The sequence below is a fragment of the Dermacentor andersoni genome, chromosome 4 (genome assembly GCF_023375885.2).
Source record: "Dermacentor andersoni chromosome 4, qqDerAnde1_hic_scaffold, whole genome shotgun sequence".
Lineage (NCBI taxonomy): Eukaryota > Metazoa > Arthropoda > Arachnida > Ixodida > Ixodidae > Dermacentor > Dermacentor andersoni.
In genome coordinates this window covers 130,296,039-130,308,819 of record NC_092817.1, presented here as the reverse complement: position 1 = coordinate 130,308,819, position 12,781 = coordinate 130,296,039, and the positions used below count along the sequence as shown (strand labels likewise).

The 12,781-nt window shown below is 47.3% G+C and overlaps 1 protein-coding gene across 1 annotated transcript in view; it reads right to left on the bottom strand.

Moving 5' to 3' along the window:
- Window positions 1-5,242: 5,242 nt before the first annotated feature.
- The window catches only part of LOC126537806 (uncharacterized), a 32,598-nt gene continuing 25,059 nt past the window's right edge, over window positions 5,243-12,781 (bottom strand). The window contains exons 6-7 of the mRNA XM_050184882.3: window positions 9,194-9,473; window positions 5,243-5,498 (exon numbers count right to left, since the gene is read on the bottom strand). Of these exons, the coding sequence (XP_050040839.2) occupies window positions 5,292-5,498; window positions 9,194-9,473 (487 nt within the window). The 3' untranslated portion in view covers window positions 5,243-5,291. The remainder of the gene's footprint in view (window positions 5,499-9,193; window positions 9,474-12,781) is intronic.

Below are 12,781 nucleotides of genomic sequence, written 5' to 3'. Positions count from 1 at the left end.
CCTGATGACCATACACTCACACCATCCTCTGTCAACACTTCCAAGAACCAACCTTGACTGTGGTTTTTCTAAAGCAATCGCATGCCATGCAAGCATTATACCTGCAAGGTCCCAGGCCACCAACATCCCCGAGACACCTCCATGGACATTGCCAAGACCACTACTGAGGCTTCAGATACCCGTAATTGTGAAGTAATCCCACGTTTCCTCCATTGGCTTCAAACAGCTCACCCTGTCCCACATATTTACATTATATAGTGAGACTGTTCAAGTATACACCGATGGTTCAGTCAAGCCATCTGCCACAGCGGCTGCATTTGTCATCCCACAACTTTGAATTACTGGCCGATTTCAATTAAACCTCAAATCAACATCTACGGCTGCGGAACTTGCGGGAATACGGGAGGCTGTCCGTTTTATGAGAACGCAGACACCTCATAAATGGACGGTATTCTGCGATGCCAAATCAGCGCTACAGGCGCTAAAATGCTTTTTAAAAAAGGGTCATACTACCTGTTCGTGCTGGAAATCGCCAAACTTCATCACAGTGCCAAGTTAAGTGGCCACGTGATCAATTTTCAATGGGTGCCTAGTCATTGAGCTATGATTGGCAATGAACTCGCTCACAGTGAGGCAAGATCGGCTTTCTCTGATGAAGTACGTATTGCCTACTCGCGACCTCAAGCGACACAGTTTGGCCACTCCGATAGCTTTGCGGCCGTAGTCGTTGATCATCGCGGACACGTACTCAACTCAGCTTTCATTGGGAAGGTGTCTGCCTCCATAGCAGAGCAGGTAACGATAGCTCTAGCGATGAAGGACCCTTCGCGTCCTGATATATTCGCTTACTCCAGGGCTGCCGTCCGAGCCTTCGCCTCGGGGGCGGTCTCCAAGGAGGCTGCCGCTATCCTCAGTTGTGGGGTATAGTAGGCTTTAACACAATTACCTGGTTTCCGGCTCACATGGGCTTAGGGGTTCATCCGTCAGTTCCCGACGTCAACGAAGTTGCCCGTAACCGTGCGCGCGAATTCACGTGTCGCAGCGGTCCGGGCGGGTCCGCAGGTGGGTTCACGGAGACCTTCAGGGATCCACTTAATACCTTTCACGAAGTTACGTCTCAATATCAACTGTCAAGACGGAGGTACTCCGTCCCGCAATCTAAGCTCACTAGACCACAGTCGTCGGCTCTCCGGATGCTGCAGGCAGGTTCGTTCCCGTCTCGTAACACGTTTAGCCACTTTGCGGAAGGCATAAATCCAGGATGCCCTATCTGCAGGGCGGATAAGTGCACACTCGCTCACATGCTCTGGCAGTGTGCGGCGTTACGTAGCGCTAACTTCAGAACAGAGCAGGACAGAGAGAGGTCCCTCAAAAGCAGCAAACTCTCAGTTCACCTTTCGGCAGTCCAGGAGGCCTGCGAACGGGCGGAGGGCCATGGCCTTCCAGTACCGGTGTGGGCGCGGCCAGCAACCGCGGCAGACCCCCCTTCGGGGGGTGTCTGATCGGGGCTCTCCAGGACCAAATAAAGTTCATTTCACCTCACCTCACCAACTCCATAATCAAGGCACTCATGCAGGACCTACAAAGGCATACAGAGTCATACAGACAAAGGCATACAGAGCCTACGATGGCAACATTCACAGACGCCTACGTATGATCGACCCAGACGGTAAATTCTGTTTGCCCCCGAAGGTTGCGCGGTGGAAAACGTCATTGCTACACAGGATTCGGCTGGATGTTGTTTTCACCCGTCGCTACGCGTACCTCATCGGCCAATAGAACAGCCCTGATTGTGAGCACTGCCAGATGTCTGAAACACTGGAACGCATACCGTGCGATTGCCCAGTATATATGCTGGAGCTAAGGACGTTAGAAAGTTTCCTAGCCAGCGTTCGCAGGCAACCAATGTCGGAGGAAGCTATCCTTAGCCCGTGGCCTGAAACTTCAACTTCAATGCGTGCAACTAAAGTGTTGTTGAAGTTTCTGCAGGACACCAAGCTCGACGAGCGGCTCTAGCAAGGCAACTGTCTCATATACATAAGCACTCACCACTTCTCTTAGCATCATCATCTATCACAGTACTTTCACTCCCTTCCCTCTTACCCTGTGCAGAGTAGCATAATGAAGCGCACTAGCTTAGGTCGTCCTCTCTGTCTTTCCTATCAATAAATTCTATTCAATTCTATTCCCAGTTTGAACTAATGTCTTTAACTTCAAGTTACACTCACAGGCAGCGGAGAAAATCAGCTTCAGGGCGCAAACCCTGGCCCGTATAGTTTTGCTCGCATGCGTACATTGTTTACAGTTATTTAAAATTGGATCCAGGTTACGCCTAATGTGTAGGCGAATTTTAAAGAGTATGGACTCACACGGCCTTAGTCGTAAATTACGTATGCAAATGACCGGAGAAATATATTTTTTTTTACCAGCAACGCTGCATTTGTCCCTGTTCTCCGAGGGGACTGTGAAAGCAACTTCGATAAATTTAACCATGGTAGGATAGCGTCGAGGGGGGATTGACGGGACAGTATGGTCAATGTTCTTGCGAAGCAAATATGCATAAATTGTTGCCTATGTAAGGAAATTTCTAAACAAGTATTCGAAAGCAAATATATGCGGGACAGGTCTCAAACGGGCTAGTTAGGCGCGGGCAACCTTTGTATAGTATGCGATTTATCAACTAGCACCTGAAATTCCTATTGCAAGTGCGCGATAGCAACAGCGTTGCTAGAAATTGGGTAGTCATTCTGTAACGTTACGGAAATCTGCGATCCTTTTTTCATATTACCAGAAGCACAAAGTTAACTTCTGCTATGCTTGTATTGATATCATTGTTTATTGCTTTCGTGTGATCGATCGCAACAAAAAATTGAACCCCGTCTTTCTCCGAATTCTTGTCGCTCAAGGACAGAAACCTGAAGGAGGTGCGGTTTGAGATATGCCATGAAGTATTGAGGGAATAATGAGTTGGGCTTTGCAGGATTGTTATTGGGTCTGTTTCCCCCAATGTATATAGTGTGGAAGCCCAGGGCTCATAAATGCAGAACATGTAAAAAAATACTGCACATTCGAGTTCCCAGGAATGGTCATAGGCACTTCGTAGCGAGAACTGACTGTTTTAACTCCACGCTGCGGAAAATTCGAATCAAGTTGCCTCTGAGTACAGCGTAAGAATCATTTGTGCTTATTGCTAGGTGTACAATGTCCAAATGAGTTGGCCGGCTGCCCAGCCACCTTCCTGTCAAAAAATATTCATCAGTCCCAGGTGCCACTTCGAGCGGTTTACATAACATTCGTTATCACGGTCTTTCGGCTAGACGCCATTTGGTGAAGGTTTGGCAAACCGCATAGTTAACAGCACCGCAGTTTTTCGGATGGCCCCGAGTGCACTCTGTTGTAATCCGTTTCACTGGTTCAGCCATAAATTAACGGGAACTGTACGTGCTGTTTCCAACATAAAAACAGGACAAATAAACTGACTAGACTGGTCATAGTCTGGTCCAGAACTAGCATTGCCTCTGAATTATTGATCAAATGCAGACCACATGCTCCCGCTAACTTATGGCACAGCCTGCAATTGTACTATATAGCAATTCTCATAAGAGTTGTACAACACATTTTTGTGCACGTTCCGTTTTCCAGGAAGATTACAGAACTGAATAATAAAAAAAAAAACTGCAATGACGGCCTCATTTCCGTAACTAAACATCGCGACCCGCGTTTTGAAACTCGCAGTACTCACGCAAACTGCATGAGCTGAGTCATTCCCCCCGTCACAAATATTCCTAAATTAGCGAAATTTCAAGAAATCTTAATAATCCGCCGTACAGTCTCCTAGGCTGATGTTTTTAGCCCATGATCCTGCTTAGAATACTGGCCGAAGAACGTCTTCATGTTCTTGGTGCAGCACCGCACCTCTGATCAGGTCGCTCGCGTCAGCTTCGAATAAGAACTCCCTGTTCAGGTCGGGCAGCTTCCAGTCGGCTGTGTCCACAAGATGTTTAGAGATCCCTGAAGGCACCTTCTTGCTCCGGACCCCAGCACCAGCTTGTAGACTTCCGCAATCCCATGGTGGCGATCACTTGGCAAAAGCGCATGCACGAGCCCTCAGGCCACCTTGCGCTCTGGGCATTGGCGTTATAGCGCTACAACTTTCTTGTTCGCTGTCGGAAGGCGAGGACAAGCGCGGTGGCTTACACCCTGTCGTGCGCCTCTTTTTCAGGCCCGGATACTTTTGACTGGCAACGCTGCAACCTATGTCACCTTATTGTTACCTTCCTTTAGCTTGTTCTTGGTGCCCGTGGCTCTTACGCAGGAAAAGCCCAGACAGCAGCCTCTTGTTTTCACCTTTTATTGAAGGTTCATTTAAACAAAGGACCGAAGCCGTAATTTGGGAACCCTTGGCTTCTTTGGTGACGTTTTGGTATCTTTATTTATAGAATGCTGAATTTGCCTTCACCGTGTTCATCGCTCTTTTATTCCATAATCATTCCTTACCGCACGTTTGCTCCCCCGCACCCCTCTGCCTGTCCAGAGTAGTAGCCTAGAGCGCCTTAGCTTAGGCCAACCTCTATCCTCATTCAAATAAGTTATATCTCTCCTTTTACACTATTACATCTGTACCACTTCTTTTTGATATGTTAACATCACCGGCCTGGCATTTTCGATGAGCACTCATTTTCTCTCGGGGCACTTTAGGTTCTTTCACATGCGCATTGCCGATTCGCCGCTTTCACGGTCTGTGAATATCATACTGCACCAACCTGAGGATGTCCAGCAGCAGGTATCGCGGCTCTGAAGCCGCAACGCTGTAGAGCGGCAGCAAAAAGGCTGCGCGTGAACAAACGGGCGCGCATGTTCATTCCAATCACTATTTGATATTTGCTTTTCGCAGTAAAATTGACCTTGGGAACGGAATCTTGCTTCGATTTACGCCTTCGCTACGTTGCGAGCCCTCATGCAGTGATGAGCAATGCCTGCTTGAAGGATCGATAACTAGAATGGCTCGAGTGGCCCGGGAACATACAAGAAAGACGGTGAAGTGGACAAGCGTCATTAGTGGATTAAAATGTTTCTTTTCATCATTACGTATTACTCCTAATATTTCACAAACGTTGCGCCCAAAACACAACACCAAACTGAACCCGCTAGGACACACTTATTCTAATTTGGTCTCCTACTGCGCTAAGTATTCTTATCTACAGAAGTCATCACACAGCAGGAACTCGGTACACACGGTAGCGAGGGCTAACACCTTGCCACATAATTTATTCCAATAAAATGCGCTAGGACTATGGATACTTTTTCGAAAATATTATTCGTTTAAACGTCCCTTTAATCATGTACGACAATCTGTTGTGTCTTCTTCTGACAAGCCCGTTTTTCTTGTCCTGGAGCACACCAATACCAACGGAATAGTAGCGGCTGCCGTTTACTTCGTCATCTGTTTCGTACGCAAACCAGCCATGGAATGTGACATTCACAGTGAATTCACAAGCCTAAAATAAATAAAACATGGAAAAGAAATATCAACAAGTTGTCGCTTGCAAAAAAAGTAGGTTGTAGAGACATGGCGGCGAAGCCACCTGCGAAGAATTTGTAAAAAAAGAAATGAGAGAAAAACAAGAGACTTGGATGGGCTAGTTGGTTGCTGGCTTGATAGAATATAGTTTTAACGGCGTGTTTTGAGGACGGGACACCGAAAGAGTACACAGAGAACCATCGCCGAACTTCAATTGAGCTTTACTGCGGTAAAAAGTACACAAGCAGCAGTTGCGGCGCAGAAACATTGGAAATAACATTGAAACAGCGTACACTGTCAGCACAAAGGAGATCATCATGTCCTGCATCACTACGGAATGAACTGATGTGCGCAAAAGTGAAGACACGGCGCACTGCTAACGCAACTTTCTCGTTCCTTTTTTATGCAAAATGCCTCAAACATTTCTCCCTCTTTTTGAGCCTTGAAATTTCCGAGTATGCAAGTGCTTTCTACAATGGAGCCAACTGGTACCTTTTACAATGGTTGGCCAAGTGACCTCGGCTGCGAAAGGCTGCACATTTGCTCGATGCTCCCTCAAATGGTCACTAACGCATCGACCAGTATGCCGAAGACTGAGGATCGGCAACTGTTCTCTGTGCATTCTTTCTGTGTCCCGTCCTAAAAAGACGCCGTTATAACCATGTTCCATCAAGGGAAAAAAATTGAGGGCGTCATCTACCAGATATGTTCGCGAGATTAGAAAAAAATAACAGAAATGTGCTGGCAGGCCTAAAGTCTCCTTGAGTTGGAACATTCACTTGAACTGGTCACTGAGTGGTTCCTGACATCTACTTGACTCAGTTGCTTTACAGCATTGCTACACAGGTTCATCGTTATTAATTACTTCTTGTATTAACCCGCGTTGTCAAAGGTTTCTAGAATAAACTGATAAGAGAACAGTATCGCACGGATAGATTTTTGCCCGTGGCGTTCCTCATTGTTATGAAACAGGAATCTGGTAATGGGGGAACGTGTGTCGAGCTTAAGCTGCGCGCTAAGGAACGCCAAGTGGGAAAAGCTGATCCGGACCCAAACAACAAGGATGTTAATTTAATCCAGGAAAGTAGTTTGCTAATTAGATCCCATCAAACAATCAGTCAATCGGTCATTTAGCCAATCAATAAAACAATGTCTACTCGTGCATCTCAAGCCGGAATCAAGTGGTATTCTGCAAATTATACGAGCTATCGCTGAAAAGTAGTGATATTTGCAGAATAATGATGCTCACAGTAACCTGCAGAAGTTTGAAATTCCGAAGTAAAAATAGTGTCTACTCTGTTGTAACGAGAGTTACTTATATAGTACCTATTACAGCAGTCCACTTTGGCTAGAATTGCAAAGAGAATATACGATATACATGCAAGGAAATGCAAAGTATCATCTTATTTAGAACTCAGAAAATTTGCAACGGCCACTCATATATCCCGAAAATGATGTTTACCTTCATAAACAAATGACTCGTGCTTTTGACACTGAATTTTGAACGCTAACAGGAAAAAAAGCTCCTGATTTGGTCTCACTCGCTCGTTACTCATGTCATTACATTTGTAATTTAAAGAATAAAGCGTTATTAATACCTTTACTACTGAGATGTAACCTTCCCGAATGCCGAACGCCCGTATGTTCCTTAAAATTAGTGACACATAAGCGTTGTGAGCTTTGTTGCAGAACGCTAACAAAGAAATATAGAACCACTTTTTCTTCTAACGCAAGTATGAATTCTCTATATAGTATAGTGACACTACTTTGTTGCACTCTAGGACACACTTCATTTTGCAATACACTTCTCGCACGTGCTATGCTTGTGGCAGCAAGGAGGACAAAGTTGTCTGCGAATTCACCAACTTGCTTCTATAAGTGGTTATTAGTGGCGATTCTCAATTGCTGCAGATTTGTGACAAGTGATCATTAAACTATTTCGAATATCTAAGATGTAGCCCACCAAATCTTAAAGGCCAACTGCAACAAAATTTTCGACAGCGTTAGAAAGCCTGGTTTAACATAGCATAGATTAGCCTTCGTGCAAAATTTGACGTTTTGAATACGTATGCTAGCGTCCCGACAGGCTAGAAAAAATAGCAGTTTTTGATACTGTAACTGCAAAAAAAAATTAGAGGGCGCTTAAGATTCGCTTTTTAAATGTTGGAACGCCATAGAATTCAAAGATCCCTGACTGCTTCTTACGCTTCCCGGCAACTGGAGCGCATTTAATCGTAATGTTTACCGGGAAACATTGGCCGCGAACGCTATGCAAGAGTGCGGGCTTTCTGGTAGAAACGCGGTCACTTTAGTAGGCCGCGATGCGCCGGAGGCGAGCGCCATCTGGAGATATTGCAAGGAACTGGGCGCGCCACTCCGTGGTCCCCAGGATGCGTGCGAGCCGGCGCGCGCAAATGGCAGACCCCGTGGCCGGTCTATATAAGACGTTTAGCGTGTCCGCTAGTCCGGCAAGCCGGAGCGGTTTGGGCGGATTACCGCATGGTCGGGGGCGTAAACGTGAGTGGCCAGATTGGTGGCGCCAGCTGGTGGTGCAAAGCTCAACCACGCGAACACAGAGCTAATTACTATATTCTTCTTAGCTGGGGTGCAAGTTTTCGACAGCGGCGTAATTGTGAACACAGTTACGCCGCTGCCGAAAATTTGCACCAGCAGCGAAGCAGAATAAAGTGGGTTACTGCAATTTTAGCTCTGTGTTTGTCTGATTGAGCTCTACTACACCAGGCGGCTGCACCACTCCGGCCGATCACGTTTACGCCCCCGACCATCCGGTAATCCGCCCAAACCGCCCTGGTGTGCCGGAATAGCGGACACGCTAAAAGTCTCTTATGAATCGGTAGAAATGCTGCAAAAGGGGTTTCTTTGAGTTTTCGCGTAACAGATTTATGTTTTATCTTCTAGTCAAATTACAATACAACGCCATCATGTCTGTAGGTTGTGTGTAAGTCGTTCTTTACGATTTTTCTACGTAGTTTAGCTTGAGAAATTCAATTAGTTCAGTAACTTCTTTGCGCCACGTAGTAGGCCTGGACATGGGTGCTTCGAGCATCTTTTTGCCGAAACGATGTCCGACGCCATACGCCGGCTCCAGATTTTCTGCGATGCGGGCCCCTCAACGCTATCGCGTTCAAACAAAGAGACACTACCTTTCCGCTCGCAGGCTGTGAAGAATGACTTAACTCGCTCTCCTCGGCATGGCATCCGGGATTGTAATGGCACACCATTGCAAACTCAGAGTCCACGCTAAGTCCACCGATGCCGCTCGCCAAGGGGTGCCGCGTCGAGCCCTCTCATCTTTTATCTCGCTCTAGACTTTAGTCTAATTTCTCCTCTAGTGGTTTTCTAGGCACGGCGACGCGAGCCATCCCGGCCACCCTGCGACCGCGCCTGACCGCCTTTCCCTGAAACAACTCGAACCCGACGTGCTGGGATTTACGTCACTGCCACACTCCCACGAGCACGCATGGTCTGCTTATGTGCTGTTTAAAGGCTGCTAACAAAAGACTATACGACTTCTAGCTTTGCCAAGATTGGTTCAGTTGTATACACTTGTTTATAAAAAAATTTATCTAAACTAATATTTCGTTGCAGTTGGCCTTTAAGTATGTGCAGTATGACACTAGCGCATGACTAAATGGCTTGTATAAGTCTTACCTCAACGACTTTGTCGAGGCCTTTAGGTCGCCATTTTCTCTTGCGGCGCGGTGTCCTTATTTCTATCTTGTTCCTATTATTGAAGTTCAAAGTGGTATCCTTCTCAACAAATTCTCCCCTTTTCAATTCAGCAACTGTAACGTTCACGTAAATGGGAACAGGGCTGCATATCTTTTTTGGGATGTGCCAGGAAAAAATTGCCATCTTGGCGTCGTCGTCGAAGTCGTCTGACATCTCCTTGTCGCACTCGAAGATTCCAGCATGAGCAGAAATTGGGCGCCTGAAATGGGGAACCAGGGCTGGAGTTGCGAACAGACACAGTGCGCCGCTTTGCGGACATCGCGCGAATTTTTTTTAGTCACAGAAACAGAAGTAAATGGCCAGCGGCGGTAAGGTTTGGGACGTGCAAAACCCTCGAAAAAACAAACAAACAAAAAAGAAAAGCTTGAAGGCCGTCGTTATTCCTGTTGGTCTAATTGTCACAACTATAAAGTCATCATATAGCCCTACAATTCAATTATTTTCCCTGAGTACGCGTATGCTCCACGGCGACGTTGGATTCAGGCAGACGCGATAGCACCCAGTTTTAACTATTTCTACAGATTCTCCGGCATGATGTCCGTGTGAATTTGAGTTTAGCGAAATCGAAAATGGCAATGCTTTTAGTACCAAAATGTATACGTTTTTAGTACAAAAATATATACTGCCGATATACTTTCGGGGGCACTAAGAGTAATAGTGCCAGCAGGCGTGTAAATCCCCACTGGGTTTCCAGCAGCGCGTGGTGCATTTGACAGTGCCTGGTGACAAAATGAAAAGGAAGAAAATGAGAATACTAGTGGAATGCAGCCTCACAGTCAACATAAACGGTGAAAATGTCGTGTTTACTGCAGAAACAGCGTATCGACGCTGCACCGGCGTCGATGCGACCGGTGACACATGCATCGGTTATGCAACTTCAATTCCAAGCAATATGATGTCCTGTGTAACGAAATGTGTCATGTGTAATGTAATGTTCATTTTATTAAAGACTGTGTCTGTAGTACAGTGTTTAGAACGAACGAGAGCTCCGATACTAGTCAAGCTCAGCTGCAGTGCATGGCTACCGACAGCGCACACCGAGCGGTACTCGCGTGGCAGCTGGCAGCTCGGCAAATATCAGCGCGTTCTCTTCTACGTGTGAAATTATTGCCAGGAGAGGGCAAAATGGCAACAATGGTGACAAGAAATTTGTACTTGGGAGCATAGGCGGTTCGTTCTGAAGATCCGAAGTGAACGGGAAAAGGCCTACTGACAATATAGGTGGCGAGCGATGAGCGGCGGTGAGGCTGCCGGCGACGCCAGGGTGTATAGCCGCGACCACTGCTCTGTCTGACCAAGTCACTGCGCTGCAGGGAGATTTCACAGATCCTCTGCGGGACAGGGAGATCTCACTGTTTGCCAGGAATACCGCCATTGGCCTGCGGTCCGCGAACTGCCAAGTGCGTGCGGCGAGTTTCCTTGTCTCTGTACGAGGACGCGCCTTCCATTCTGGCGTTGTGGACACCATAAGTGGCTCCAAGGAAATCAACGTCACTCTGGCCACGACAGAACTGGTCCCTATTCGCCCCTTAAATGTGCCTCAAAGAAACCTCTGATCGCTTACTTGAATTCCGATGGCGTTTATTGCTTCTTTACTCGTAAATTGCAATTTGAAAACCTGAGCCGCGTGGTCAGGTATCGTTTTCTCAAGCTAGAAAACAATTTACTGTCTGCAACCCTCTCCCTTTCAGGGTTATTATGCGAAGCATATTCCGAGAGCTCAACCCAGCTCCTCAGGCGCGGCGGTGTCGCCTTCAATAGCACGTGACACCGTGACGTCACGACAGAGGAGAAACGGGGCTCCAACTCGCGCCGTCGCTCGCGGCGTCGCGGCGGTATATAAGCAGCTGCGCTTGCCTCTGCTAGACACTCACGAGGTGAGATGCCTCCTGGAGACAGAGCTGCTCGTTGGAATGAGAAGCGAAGGTTGCGGCGTGCTATATAGAGACTGATTTTCTAGGTGGCTTTGGCTCAACTCTTGCAAGATGGGCTGGGTGGGAATCGAACCAGGGTCTCCGGAGTGTGAGACGGAGACGCTACCACTGAGCCACGAGTACGATGCTTCAAAGCGGTACAAAAGCGCCTCTAGTGAATGCGGTGTTGCCTTAGAAACGAGCTGTTTCTAAGGCTCAGGCGTGCGTCGCTTGCTCAGGCGCACTTTTCGTTGCCGTGCCGAACGCTGCGTTTCTCGACGCTCACCGCGTCCAATGCGGGGCGCGTAGTCGCTGCGCCGTAGCCCATTGTTTTACACCCCTTGGCGGGTCGACGGGAACGCTGTCGCGTTCCACTCTTCAAGGCGAAGCAGAGTAACGCATGAGTTGTTTCTTCGTCTAGCCGAACCAAATATAGCCAAGCAACAGCAGTTCACCAGGCTAAACAGTGGTTCAACAACCAAAATAAAGGATAGTATGCTTCGCATCCTGGGCTTAACCTTAGCTAAGCCACAGCCATTTTTTTGCCTCAAAGAGCTCGTACAGTGAGCCAATACTTTCGAAACCGTAGCACAAGATGATCGGCGGTGTACGCTTGGAGCATACTGGGGCACGACTCTCATGCAGTTTTCTTCGTAAGGCACACCTTGGACGTGTTTCACAAGTGAATCCGTCCTCGATGATCGTAGCCTACTCACTGTTTGCAATATACACACGGAGGGAAAAAAATAAATACAGGTCGACCCTGCCGAGGTTACAGTTTCGTGAAACGTAAAAACAGTGTGTTCCCTGCGGCCTCGTGTTGGTTTGGGAGACTGAGAGTTGTGGCACGTTCTCACTTAGGGCGCTGAGGGCCGTTTCTCACGAGCGCCCCCAGGGCAGCGCTGCTTTCCAATAGCGAGAGGAAATGTCGGATTTGTACAAAAAAACTAAAACTCAGCAAAGTCTTGTCGGAGATTTGGAAGGGCTTCAAATATGTTTCTTTTAGTATATTTGTTGTGACGTGAAACTGTCTTTAAGACGGCTCGAAAGGGGTCGTGCTCAGAAATCGAGGTATCAAAAACAGGCTATAGCTTTATCGCTTATATTTCTACAAGCATAATACCCACGCACTTTTTTTAACGCGGTGTTGTTGGGCAGAGGAAAGAGGTCATGCATGATTCGATCCCGGATGTGTAGCGTTTGCTGATGTTCCCGTTGTCGCGCCATGCAAGGCGTAATCGCAGCTGAATTGATGCTCGCAGGCGGCGCTCAAGGAGGTGCAGCTCGGCAGCACGTTTGTCCACTCGACCAGCAATGGTCGCGTTTGAGATAGCTCGCTATGTCACTGCAGATATAGATTATCAGTGTTAAACTGGTGTTCTTTAGGACTTACAAGGCATGCAAATGTGCATTACTTCAAGAAATGCCGCGTCTGCTGGCTGACAATCGTCGTTAGTTAAAAGTTAAGTCCTTGTAAAGAACGATTCCTAAATGTACCCAAGAACAGCTTTGCTGTTGATAGCGTGTAAAAAATGCGAATTCGCACTGGATTTCACCTTCACACGCCCTCCTATGCTTATGGTGCCTTTTGAGA